Genomic DNA, 13872 nt, shown 5'->3' with positions numbered 1-13872 from the left:
ATCAGACACTACAGCTGAACAAACCAATCTATTTATTATTTCCACAGTCTAATGTGCAAAGGATCCCTTCAGTTATGAGCGGGCTCACAGTAATCAGCTCAGCTCCCAACTAAAGGACAAGAACATCTCATCTGAAGGCTGGGTATGAGTTGATCCTGCTCAAGATGATAAATTTTAGATGATCTAGAAGCTTGCCAAACTTCACTGAAATTAAGTGTCACTTTTATAGAAGTGAATTAAGCTTTTAAACAACCTTTGGGGTGAAATGAGTGTTATCAGGCAGTAACACCAGGCTGAGGAACATCTGGTGATTGCTCACCCTGACAGGCCAACTGGAGTTTATTGGAGCACAGAGGAACGTGGAACTGGCGAGATGGCCAAAGTCACAGCTCCTGTTTGCTCTAGAGGCTGGGGCAGGACTGCACTCAGCTCTTTGGAACCACACTGTAGTATTCCCACTCCATCCTGGAAATAAAAGTTTAAAAGTCTTTTCTCTGAAATTCAAAGAACTCAGCGAGAGAGCAAGCTGAGCTCTCAGCACTGAGCCAGAACATTGCTGTCTGTATTCCTAGGGCACATTCCAGTATCCAGGTGCTCTTGATGTGGTTTGCCAGCTTACCACTGCCAGACACACATCCAGTCTTTCCAAGCTCCTGGACATGGATGAATTATGTCCATAACTGAGCAATTCTGTTATTTTTGAGAGCAGAGCAGGTCAGCTGACTTTCTACAAGCACAAGTGTCCCTACCAGGAGCTGTGTCACACCCTCCGCACTCTCTGAACTACCCTGAGAGCTGCACTGAGTGGCCTTCAGGGACTGTAGACCATCCCCAGGTGGCAAAATGTCCAGAACAAAGCCCACAGACACTGAATCCCTGAGGTCAGAAAAAACCTCCAAAGCCATCCAGCCCAAGCTGTGCCCAATCCCCACCTTGTCCCCAGCCTAGAGTTCTGAGTGCCACCTCCAGCCCTTCCTTAGGCACCTCCAGGGATGGGCACTCCAAACCTCCCTGGGCAGCCCCTGCCAGTGCCTGAGCCACCCTTTCCATGGGGAAATTCCTCCTGATGTCCCCCCTGCTCCTCCCCTGGCCCAGCCTGAGACCGTTCCCTCTCCTCCTGTCCCTGTTCCCTGGAGCACAGCCCGACCCCCCCTGGCTGTCCCCTCCTGTTGTGCAGAGCCACAAGGGCCCCCCTGAGCCTCCTTTGCTCCAGGCTGAGCCCCTTCCCAGCTCCCTCAGCTGCTCCTGGGGCCCCAGACCCTTCACTGGATAAGCTCCAGCCCATCAGGGTCTGCACTGTCCTGAGGGGCCCAGGGCTGCCCCCAGCACTGGAGGTGCCCCAGCAGTGCCAGCATAGGGCACAAGCCCTGCCTGGTTGACACCTCCCAGTTCAGATCTCTGCATCACCAAAAGTTTGCTTTGACCCAAAAAGCAAAAGATGGAAGGAAAGGAAGGAAGGAAAGGAAGGAAAGGAAGGAAGGAAAGGAAGGAAAGGAAGGAAAGGAAGGAAAGGAAGGAAAGGAAGGAAAGGAAGGAAAGGAAGGAAAGGAAGGAAAGGAAGGAAAGGAAGGAAAGGAAGGAAAGGAAGGAAAGGAAGGAAAGGAAGGAAGGAAGGAAGGAAGGAAGGAAGGAAGGAAGGAAGGAAGGAAGGAAGGAAGTGGCGGAAGGAAGTGGCGGAAGGAAGGAAGTGGCGGAAGGAAGGAAGTGGCGGAAGGAAGTGGCGGAAGGAAGTGGCGGAAGGAAGTGGCGGAAGGAAGTGGCGGAAGGAAGTGGCGGAAGGAAGTGGCGGAAGGAAGTGGCGGAAGGAAGTGGCGGAAGGAGGGAAGGAGGGAAGGAGGGAAGGAGGGAAGGAGGGAAGGAGGGAAGGAGGGAAGGAGGGAAGGAGGGAAGGAAGGAGGGAGGGAAGGAGGGAAGGAAGGAGGGAAGGAAGGAGGGAAGGAGGGAAGGAGGGAAGGAGGGAAGGAGGGAAGGAGGGAAGGAGGGAAGGAGGGAAGGAGGGAAGGAGGGAAGGGGCGGAAGGGGCGGAAGGAAGGGGCGGAAGGAAGGGGCGGAAGGAAGGGGCGGAAGGAAGGGGCGGAAGGAAGGGGCGGAAGGAAGGGGCGGAAGGAAGGGGCGGAAGGAAGGGGCGGAAGGAAGGGGCGGAAGGAAGGGGCGGAAGGAAGGGGCGGAAGGAAGGGGCGGAAGGAAGGGGCGGAAGGAAGGGGCGGAAGGAAGGGGCGGAAGGAAGGGGCGGAAGGAAGGGGCGGAAGGAAGGGGCGGAAGGAAGGGGCGGAAGGAAGGGGCGGAAGGAAGGGGCGGAAGGAAGTGGCGGAAGGAAGTGGCGGAAGGAAGTGGCGGAAGGAAGTGGCGGAAGGAAGTGGCGGAAGGAAGTGGCGGAAGGAAGTGGCGGAAGGAAGTGGCGGAAGGAAGTGGCGGAAGGAAGTGGCGGAAGGAAGTGGCGGAAGGAAGTGGCGGAAGGAAGGAAGGAAGGAAGGAAGGAAGGAAGGAAGGAAGGAAGGAAGGAAGGAAGGAAGGAAGGAAGGAAGGAAGGAAGGAAGGAAAGAAGGAAGGAAGGAAGGAAGGAAGGAAAGGAGATCCATGGTTGAAAAAGCTCCAAAAAGCACAAGGAAAAGACTGAGCCATCCTTGTCCAGGAGTGCAGGCTCCTGGAGCTGGGAAAGCCACTCCAGGGCCCCACTGTGCCTCCAACCTCTGCTGGCTGTCCCAGGGCTGCCCTGAGAGCAGCAAAGTCCAGCTGCCACCTCTGCATGGGGCTAGCCAGCACTCTTGCAATAAAACCACTGCTTTGAGGCAGGGAGTATCTGCTAGAGCTGCAGCTCAGGGCCGTCTCACACTAGCAGAGGTTTTACAGGGGAAAAGTTCCCAATTTCCTGCAGTTCTGAAGGACTGCAGTTTAACAGGGCCAGAGCTGAAGGTCAGTGACAGCAGGATCCATCCCCACCACCTGTAAGGACCATTTTCCACACTGAAACACAACTGCTGTGCTTGAGTCACCACCCAGACAAAGAATACTTGACAATTAATAATAACAGCAATAATAATAATAACAACAACAAGAAATGCCCCTGGTGAGGCACTTGTTCAGATTATATCAGTATTTATACAAATCTAGGAAGAAGGGGATGCTGGGAAGTGGAATTTTTCAGAATGCCCAAGCATGACAAGAGACACCTCCAGGTTCATTCCTAGAACTGCGCAGCCTTGAAGAAATTCTTACTAAGTCCACCAAGACCTATTTAAGATTCTCTTTGTTTGAAAAAAGGCTCTTAAAAATACAAAAGGCTTGTGAATTGAGAAGGATTGCTCCCATGAGCTGAAAGCAGGAGTGGGACAGAAGCAGGGAGTGCAGGACTGTCTCTCTTTAGCACAAACCCTGTCCCTCCCAAAGTGATGGGAGGTTTGGCCTCAGATCCCTGGCACTGCACACAACACAAACATCTTGGACAATTTTAAAACCCAGTAAAAGCCTCCTGGGGGCAGTGAAAGGGATTCAACTGCTGCACAGACAACCCAGAGCCAACCTAGAGCCAGGGAAACAAGACTGGCAAAGTGCAGGTGTGGGAATGCCAGGAGTTACCACAAATCCCAGCCTCCACAGCTGATCATAAAAGGCCTCCAGGATTCTCAAAACCTGATGTTTCCCTTCGACTCAGATGTCTCTTTTAATCCAAGAGCACCTTTCCCTCTAAAGCACAGGAATATAAAACCAATGATGCCTTTGGCAGAGTGTCAGAGAGCACTGATACCCTCACCTGTACCAACACCAGAGAAAATGCAGCAGAGCCTTCTGTATCTGGCCCCTTTGTCCAAAAGCACCACCAAGGCAGAGCATTCCCAAAAAGGGATCGTGGCCTGGTTTGGGTTGGAAGGGACCTCAAAGATCAACCAGTCCAACTGGTGATTCAGCCATCCCCATGGGAATGGCTCCCACTGAAAGAGAGCAGGGATGGATGGGATATTGGGAATTAGGAATTGTTCCCTGGCAGGGTGGGCAGGCCCTGGCACAGGGTGCCCAGAGCAGCTGGGGCTGCCCCTGGATCCCTGGCAGTGCCCAAGGCCAAGCTGGACGTTGGGACTTGGGGCACTCTGGGACAGTGGAAGGTGTCCCTGCCATGGCAGGGGTGGGATGAGATGAGATGAGCTTTAAGGTCCTTTCCAACCAAAACCAGTCTGGGACTCTGCAATTCTTTATTCACAGAAAAACACAGGAAATCTGCAAGCACTTGGCATTTTTAAGAGCTGCACCTCAGGGTCATCTTTGACTGAAGTCTGGAATGGGAGGTTCCACCTGCACAAGTCTCCTCCTGAAGCACCCAGAACACAACCAAAAGGTAACAGACAGAACTGCTGACTGCTATGAGCTGTATCTCTCTTCTGTTCTGTTTTCCTGAGACACTTTTCAGTTATTCAGGGCACATTCCCTTCTCCACATTTCCATTTGTCTGAACTGTCCCCTTGTGTGGAGCAAGTGTCACCTTACAAAGAAAGCACAGCAAATTTTATCCTTGCCTGAACATATCCTGTACTTTGTTCCAGCTCAGACTTAATTTCAAAGCCCAATACTCTCCAAAGCCCTGCCAAAACATAAAACAAACCAAAAAAAAAAGATGCACTTCAAAATCTGTGTTTATTTTTATTTTCCTCTTTGTTATACATGGGGTTATTCTACCAGCTCTGGTAACACATGAGAGAAGAATCAGCCCCCTAAATGGGATTTATCCATCTCCTCTGCTCCTGCTCAGGTGCTACAGCTGTGCCAGCACATCAGAATTGCAGTCAGCTCTCCCCCAGCTCCTGGCAGCTCTCACACAGTGGGGCTTAAGCATCTTCTGCTGCTTGGACTCCTTCCTTTCAAACAAACCTGTGTGTTTGCCCTTTATTTACTGACATTTCCTCAAGAATTGACCTCTGTGCCTGGATTGGGTCACTGTATTTATTTTGCTCACCACAAGTAATTTCTTAGCTAGCAAAGTAATTTTTAATCTGCCCACAGCCAGTATTTGATTTCTGTGGCACATTCTGGGGACTGCACCAGTGCCACCAATCCCAGAGCCAGCTGTGGGCTGCTAGTGCCACCTGGAGTTAAACAGTTCCTCCCAAAGCCTGCCAGATCCCAAACCCTGGAGCACAGAGCCTGCAAAGCACCCAGTCAGCAGCACCAGGTCTGTGCCATGGCTTGAGATCCCATTTCCACACACTGACCATTCCAAAGGCTCAGCACAGAGAGCCAGGCTAAGCTGGGCACAAGAGCTGCAGGAACTGGGAACCCTGGCCCAAGAAGGGCCAGCAAAAGCCATCAAAGCTTTTAGAAACCTCAACTCCAGGTTGGTATGCACTTGAAAAGCCCAGCCTTCAGTATTTTTCTGAAGTCAGCCTCCTGCCCTTTCCCACTAAAAGCCACAGGCCAAAGCACAGCTTTAGCTGCAGCACAAAGGCAGAGCACGACAGTTTAAGTGGCTGCTGAAGCCCTGACTATTTCAGATAAGAGCTGTCTCTTAATGCACCACTTGTCTTTGGAGACAAGTAAAATAGAGGTGTCCTGGGCACCCTGGGGCTAAATTGTAGCCTTCCTTAACCAGCAAGGACAGAACCAACTGGACTGCAGCAAAACTGTCCTTGTGGGACAGAATAATTTATCCAATGTCAGCAGGGTCAGCCTTTGGCATCATTAACCCATCCCCAATGTGCTGCCAGGCAGGGAGGGCAGGGATTTGTTGGGTCCTGTTACAGCAGGAGAGAGCAAAGAGCATGCTGAAACACTGTGTGAGCAGCTTCAGAAATCCTGGAATCATGGAATGGTCTGACCTGAAGGGACCTAAATCCCACCCAGCACCACCCCTGCCATGGGCAGGGACAATTTCACTATCCCAGGCTGCCCCAAGCCCTGTCTAGCCTGGCCTTGGGCACTGCCAGGGATTCAGGGGCAGCCACAGCTGCTCTGGGCACCTTGTGCCAGGGCCTGCCCACCCTCCCAGGGAGAAATTCCTAATTCCCAATATCCCATCCATCCCTGCCCTCTGGCAGTGGGAGCCATTCCCCACTAGAGCCTCCTCAGCCAACACTCAGGTCTCAGGGCTTTGGGCTCACTGTTCCTGTTCCACTCCTGCCCCGTTGAGGGAAGTGCGTCAGAGCCAACCTGGGGCTGCTTAACAACCCCTGTGACATGACAGGGCTGATGGAGGTGACTGGCACTGAGACACATTATGTCTGAGCTCCAAATAGCTCAGGCAGGCAGTGAACAATCCCTCCCCCAGCTGCCAGCATCCAGCAGGACGTGGCTGGTTTCACTCAGACCATCAGCGTCAATAAAACATTTGGCAAATCCAGGAGCAGCTGTGACTAATGATGGCACCAACCCCAGCAGAGCACAAAGTCATGGTCAGCCCCTGAGTCATGAACAGCCTGACTGAAGGGGACCACAGGGATCATCCAGTCCAGCCCTGGCCCTGCACAGACACCCCAACAATCCCACCCTGGGCATCCCTGGAGCTCCAGCAGCCTCAGGGCTGTGCCCATTCCTTGGGGAGCCTGGGCAGTGTCCAGCACCCTCTGGGGGAAGAACCTTTCCCTGATATCCAACCTGACCCTCCCCTGACACACAGAAGGGTGTTTTGGTTTTTTGTTTCACAGGAATTGAAAACCTCACTGTGTTTTTCTTCTTTCATCTTTCCTATTGAAACAGCAGCTTGAGACTCCCTTAAAGCTTACCAACAATTTAAATGTACTTCCTGAGAAATCAGGAACACTGCAAAGGCTCACCAAATATACCAAATCTTACTGGCACCCAGGCTAAGCAAAAGCAACTTTCAGCCCAAAAGGGATCAAGTCAAAAATTTACAAGCAACCCCTAAAAGCAAATGCGAAATTGGGCTGTATTCACCAAGCACCACAGGAAACGTGAACATGGAAAGCTTGTTTCCATTTTCAGTTTATTTCATTTCTTTCTGGCTACCTGGACACATAGAATGGCTGAAGCACTACCAGGAGCACTGCAAACCCAACCAACAACCACTGCCAGCCTCTCCCCCGGTGCACTGGCACTCATCAAAACCTCAGAGCTGTGCTGCTGTTTCAGGAGGAGCTGGGTACTGATGGAAAGGGAACTGGAATTATGTTGCCTCTGGCTGGGACTTTCAAAAGCAGCTCTTGCTGTTATTAAAGTATCCTGCAAGCAGGCAGCTCCAAGGGCTCATACCTCTGCAACCCAATGGGGAGGCTAAATTTAGCCAATATTCAATGCCAGAGCTAAAATAAAAACCTTTGCTTAAGCACTGTTCCCTTTACCTCGAGGAAGGTAAATTGCTTTGAAGGTGAATCCACAGTGAGCACTACCATGGTCTGAGGAGATGCTGCTCCAAGGAAAACCTCTGTTATGCAACTGCAGTATCAAAGAACAGCTCTCCCTGACCCACCAATACTCACTGTCCTTCTCTTGGGCTAATTATGCCCTCAGGGATACTCTTGAAAAGACACTCAGCCTACACCCAAAGAAACCAGTTGGTGCAAAATAAATGAGATAATCTTTTGACTACACTGCACTTGTTATTTTAGGGGGAATGCTGCTGAGGGAAGAAGGGAATTGTTTTATTTTTGTAGCCACAAAAGCCTTCCTGGTGTGTTATTTACAGGAAAAAATGTTATATGACATAAGAAAAACACAATGCAGCTTCCCTTTTTCATAGCTGAGTGACCACTGAAGAATTTGGTGAGCAGCAGAGGAGGGAGAGCTGGAGAGGCAGCTGGGCTGTGAGGACACAACAGTTCAGAGTCTTTGAAAGTGCAGATTTATGTAAGCAGATCCTACCAGTGGCTCCAATACTGGCACTACCATGAGCACTGCAGGAAGGGAAAATGTGGACCCACTTATCTGGATAATAAATTCCTATCCCTGGAGTGTCACAAGGAAATCAGAGCTCTCTGGGGAGCCTTCTTCGTGTCAAAAGAATTATGGTAGTAAGGTGACCTTCTCTCCAGCACCGCTTTATTTTCCAAATGGCCACTTTGTACAAAAGCACAGTTCCATTCACACCCAAACCCAAACGAGCAGGGAAAGTGAGACTGAGCCAAGGGGAAATGCTCCAGCCACCACACAGAGCACAGGGCCAGCACAGAGCACTGCCCCAATCTCCTGCTTTCTTTAGTAGTAACTGAATAAATGAATAAATAAAAACAGAAGGCTGCCACCTTAAACACAAAACCAAGTAAAATATAAATAAAATGCAGTCAAATACATGACAAACAAAACCAAAGTAACTGTTACCACACCACACCCTTCAGGAGTGAGGCTGAAAAGATGGACTGGTCCAAGGCCTGAACGGGCCCCAGCCAGCAGGAGCTCCTTGAGGGCCATGAGGAGAAGGCAAAGTCCCAGCCACTCCACCCTGAGCCCTTGGGTCATTCTTCACACCACACAGTTAAAGAATGGCTCTGTGCTTCTCAGCTGTGCCAAGGCTGATGCCAACCCAGTGACCAAAGCTGGCAGCCATGGGCTGTGCAGGCACTGCAGGCACTGCAAAGCTCAGGGCAAAGAGCAGCTGAGCCCTGAGAGCAGCAGGGCTGGGCTGCACAGCTGGACTGCCCCAGGACACACCAGACCCCAGAGCTCAGCCCTCAGTGACACAGGAGCATTCTCAGGAGAGCTTCAGGAGAGCAGCCCAGGCCAGCCCCATCCCTACAAGTTCTGAATAAATGTGAGGATGTGGCTCTTGAGGCCATGATTTAGTGCTGAACATGGGGGTGATGTGGTGATGGTGGTTGAACTTGATGCTCTTAAAGGTCTTTTGCAACCTTAACTGTGCCATGATAACACTGATTTAGCAGCAAGGCAAGCACACTCCACCCCAAGAGAGAAAAGAAGTCAGACTAAACTCCCTTTAGTCTCCATGTGAACAGCAAAAGGAAGCTCCCATCAGTCTCCTCCTGCCTCTGCCACTCCCAGCTGAGGCTCCTGAACTGCAGGGCTCAGTCTGGCTCTCCTCATGATGGTCCTTTGTTTTAAAAAAAGACATGAAATCCACTCCAACTGCTCTCATTGGAGAGCTGCTGATCTTTTTCAACATCTAGTGGATGGTTAAAATTAGTTTGAACTACTTCCTTTTCTGGAAACAGTGTTTCAGCAACAAATCAGAGTTTGAAACTGAGATTCAAGGAAGGGACTGAGTTGCAAAACAGATGCAAAGTTGATCTTTAATATTCCCTGACAAACCTACACTGTGGGAGCTGCAGAGTACGGGACCATGGGCACATCTCTTAAGCTGCCCCAGCAGGTAAAGAGATGTGATATGATCAAACCCTGGGAGCTCCAGGCACTGCAGGAGGAGCTGCCCAGGAGCCAGCAGAGTGTCCTGGGGGCATGAGGAAGAGCATTCCCAGCAAGACAGGGAGTGATCCTGCCCCTCTGCTCAGCTCAGGTGAGGCACCTCTGCAGTGCTGTGCCCAGTTCTGGGCTCCACAGCTCAAGAAAGACCAGGAGCTACCGGAGAGGGCCCAGTGGAGGCCACAAGGATGATGTGGGGTCTGGAGCATCTCCCTGGTCAGGAGAGACTGGGGGAGCTGGGCCTGGTCAGTCTGGAGAAAGGAAGGCTGAGAGGAATCCCATCAATCCATAAAATATCCCCAGGGGGTATCAGAGGATTGTGCCAGGCTCTGTTCAGTGGTGCCAGTGACAGGATGAGGAGCAACAGGCATGAACTAAACCACAACCAACTCCATTTCCACATGAGGAAGAACCTCTTCCCACAGAGTGGCAGAGCTCTGGAGCAGCTGCCTAGGGCAGGCTGGAGTGTCCCTCTATGGCCACACCCCAAACCTCCTGTGCCACCTGCTCTGGGGGACCCTGCTTTGGTGCTGTTGGACTGGGTGATCTCCAGAGGCCCTTCCAGCCCCAGCCATTCCATGTGTCCTGTCCTGTCTGTGGGTCAGGCCTGCCACGAGGGCCCAGGGCAGCCCCTGACTCCCCAGAGCCCCTCTCCCACTGCTCTGCCCAAAGGCAGTTCCATCCTCTGAGCTGTGCCCCAGCTGCTCTGGCAGAGCCTCACCTTGTTTACTGAGTGCTTTCCTCAGGGCTGGGGTGATCATCTCTCTCCTCTCAGCTCCAGCAGCTCCCTCCTGCAGCTCCTGCTCTCTCTGTTGGAAGAATTACAGGGAATTGCAGCCAGTTAGAGCCCTGCCTCACCTCAAACACTGGGGCACAGCCACACACCTGCTGGACTGAACTGAGCCAAGTGCCACACAGCAATTCCTGCTTCCCTCTAATCCTGCATTTCATCCCTCTTCCCAGCAGTAAATTAGGATGGTAAACTGGAAAAGGAACACCCCCAGCACACCAGATGCGTCCCACTGACAAAGCAATAAAATTCCCGAAGATATTTTAACAACCATGCTGTGAAATCTCATTCAAGAGTGACTCCAGGTTTTAAGCCCCAATGTTTCAGGAGTGCACAACAACCTCACAAAAACCAAACCAGTGTGTGCCTGCAGTGCCGCTGCCTGGGAGAGCTCAGGAAGCACTCCCAGCACTTCACAGAGCAGAAAAGCCCTGGGGCAGCAGCCACCTGCACCACCAAAATTCAGCAACAGCAAAGACCTGCAGGAAAAGGCTGCTCCCCCTGCCCCCAGCCCCTCCAGCAGCAGCCCATGGAAGTCTGGCTTCCAGCTGCTTCCACACACAGCTAAGTCCTGGGCAGGAGCTCCACATACTGGGATAAAGTCATAGGCGGGAGAAGCAAACCCTGGCACGTAACAAGTGGTGACTCCCCTGCTGTGTGAGTGTCACTGCTGAGACTTTATGGGTATTTATTGTTTCATGTCTGCACAAAGAAGCATCAAAGCAGAAATAATTACTTGGATATTTCATGCAACTTGTAATCTGTCAGTCCTTTATGGCTTTTATTGAAGGAGTTATGGATAAACAACAAAAACCAGCAGAGGACATTTTGTCTTGACAACACTGAGGCTATTTCGCATCCAAGACTCTTTTGTGCCAAAGGCATGGAAAAGTTAATGGAAATGCCTTCAGTTTGAGTCTCCTCACCAACTGTCAGCATCACTAAGGAAACCAGTGCTCCTGACTCGCCAAACTGCTCTTCATAAACAGAGAGAAGAGTCTGGCTGCTCCTGCACATGAACAGACTGCTTCTGTACCTGAGCAACAGCTCAGAAAATAAAAGGTGCCTCCAAAGAAAAATACATTTGAATATTAAAACCCACACACACAGAAGTTCAAGGACAAAACAGAGCTCCTAATAAACACTTGAGAAGGAAATAAGAGAGTAAAACATTCAGGGACAGAGATTATTACCTTCCCTACTCATTTTGGATAAAACTGCCCACAGCCTCAGAGATGTTGTTCAGAAATATATTTTTAAACATCCGGTACCACAACATGGATCTTTCTGAAGGAGAAAGCTGTATCCACCTCCTACTTCCTTCCATTCAGCTTTCTGAGCCTTTAGGCAGGACTTCATTGGTTTCTGTAACACATCAAAACTCCCCTGGAAGCCTACATCTAATAATTAATTGCCATTTAATGGGTTTTAAAGCTCATTTCTTGAGTCTTGATCTTAATTTATCAGCAAGACTCTTCAACAGTAAAATATTAATATTGCTGGGAAAGCTTCATGCATAAGGAAGGAAGGAGATAATAGATAACAAATTTCATCTTCCAAGTGTTAAATAAAGAGCTTGTCCTGCCACAAGTCATCACTTAACCCAGGCCACAGGCAAGGCCCTACCTTAGCACAGACTGAGACCTGGGCTAGAGGAAGGAAGCCCTGCCCATGGCAGGGGAGCGGAACTCAAGGAGCTTTAGGGTCCCTTCCTACCCAAACCACTCCCTGATGCTGTGATTTGAGAGCCCCTTGAAGTCCTGAGCAGGATTTAAACATGGACACCTCCTAGTCTATGCTTTACCACCTCAGACCAGGTCAATCCTCCCAGAAAAACTAAACCTCCACTATGGAGCACATCCTAACATTAAAAATGCAGTCATTGAATTAATTACAAATGAGAGACCCCATTTAAGAATGCCTCCAAACACAAAGTCCTTCTGCATGGAAAACATTTGCATTTCTACCTCCCTGCCACTGCAGCACCTGAGAAAAGCACCTCAAAAGAACACCATCCAATTCCTTCCTGGCAAGGCAGAAATACAGTTCAGTTATCATTTTCCCCTCACAGAGAGGATCCCAATTCTCCCTGCCCACACCCTGATGTGAGAGCCTTTAAACAAAACTGTGCTTTGTTTTTCCCTGCCCTGCAATACCCGACCTGCTCAGTTTGGTAGGGGATTGGCTGCACGTACTCCTGGTGGAAATGGAATTCACTGCACAGGGATTTTCACTTATTTGCTTAATAAGCCTTTCAGATCTGTTATTGAGGGTTGGAGAGGAGGGGAAAAAAGTTAACTTTGCACAGAGGAAACTTCTCCAGTTGTGGTGATTTAGTAGAAAGCCCTGCAGAAAATCCAAGGCAAATCACTGTCTTTCTATAACAAATCAAGCAAGCAGTGACAAGAGCCTGCTTTTCAGGCCCTTGAAATACTTCACTGCCAAAAACTGGAGGTGCAGCTCACAAAGGAGCAGGCCAGAGATGAGGAAAACCTCTGGATACACCCTGATTCCTTGGAAGGCTCAGCACAGCTCCACTGCAGGCTGGAGGGGTTTGGTTGTGAAAAAAGGCAGCTGAACCTCAGCTATGATCCCCTGCTCTCCAGCTGAAGGGGAAAGGAATCTCTTCCTTTTCCCTCTCACACAGGCAGAACAACAGGCAGAGGCAGCACAGTCCCAAGGCAAGGAAAACACAACTTCCATGGACCAAGAGCCCCTGACAAAAGTGAGGGCCTCAGCATTCCTGCCTCAGGACAAATGCCAGTGTTTCAAAGGTCTTCCTCCAAATCAGCCTTCCAAACTCAGCCCCAGCCACACCCAAAAGTGACCAACAGGATGTCCTACTGCCACTTGGTCTCTTCTCTGAAGTGCCCTCTCCAGTTCTGGCCCCTCAGTTTGGGAAGGGCCTTGGGATGCTCGAGTGCATCCAGAGGAAGCAGCAAGGCTGGAGAGGGGCTGGGAACACAAACCCTGTGAGGAACAACTGAGGGAGCTGGGGGTGCTCAGCCTGGAGAAAAGGAGACTCAGGGGTGCCCCCATCACTCTCACAGCTCCTGAAAGGTGCCTGTGCTCAGCTGGGGCTGGGCTCTTTCTCCAGGCAGCACTGACACAACCAGTGCACACAGCCTCAAGCTGCACCAAGGGAAATACAGGTTGGATATTAGGAAGAAGTTTCTCACAGAAAGAGCGATAAAGTTCTGGAATGGCTGCCTGGGGAAGAGTGGAGTCACCATCCCTGGGTGTGCTTAAAAAAAGCCTGGATGTGGCACTGAGGTTCAGTTGAGGTGTTGGAGCTGGGTTGGACTTGATGATCTTGAAGGTCTCTTCCAACCCAGTCATTCTGTGATTCTCCAGGATGCCCAGGTGCCTGACAGCTCCCTGTGTTTCCCACTTTATCCATGAAACACTCTTCAAACTGATTGTGCAGGGGGGGAGAAAAATAAAAAAGACACTGAAACTCCACAAAAAGGCTGAGGGAACTGGGGCTGGTCAGCCTGGAGAAGAGGAGGTTGTGTGGAGACCTCACAGCACCTGCCAGGGTCTGGAGAGGACACAGGAAAGCCAGAGAGGGACCCTGGACCAGGAACTGGAGGGAAGGACAAGGAATAACAGGTTCAATCTGACAGAGGGGAAATTAGGGTTTGATATTAAGGAGAAATTCCTTTCTGCAAGGGTGCACAGGCCCTGGCACAGGATGCCCAGAGCAGCTGTGGCTGCCCCTGGATCCCTGGAAGTGTCCAAGGCCAGGCTGGATAGGGTTTGGAGCA

General features: G+C 50.7%; 1 protein-coding gene across 9 annotated transcripts in view; it reads right to left on the bottom strand.

Moving 5' to 3' along the window:
• Positions 1-13872, bottom strand: part of TYW1B (tRNA-yW synthesizing protein 1 homolog B) — a 106308-nt gene that overhangs the window by 77610 nt on the left and 14826 nt on the right. For 8 of the 9 annotated variants that reach the window (XM_059866163.1, XM_059866157.1, XM_059866159.1 and 5 more), the window contains one exon: positions 10037-10124. The exons of the other annotated variant lie outside the window; for it this stretch is intronic. In XM_059866163.1, coding sequence (XP_059722146.1) covers positions 10037-10124 — 88 coding nt within the window. The remainder of the gene's footprint in view (positions 1-10036; positions 10125-13872) is intronic. 9 annotated transcript variants of the gene reach the window in all.

This window comes from Haemorhous mexicanus, chromosome 22 (genome assembly GCF_027477595.1).
Source record: "Haemorhous mexicanus isolate bHaeMex1 chromosome 22, bHaeMex1.pri, whole genome shotgun sequence".
NCBI classification, from domain to species: domain Eukaryota; kingdom Metazoa; phylum Chordata; class Aves; order Passeriformes; family Fringillidae; genus Haemorhous; species Haemorhous mexicanus.
This window is presented reverse-complemented; position numbering and strand designations above follow the sequence as displayed.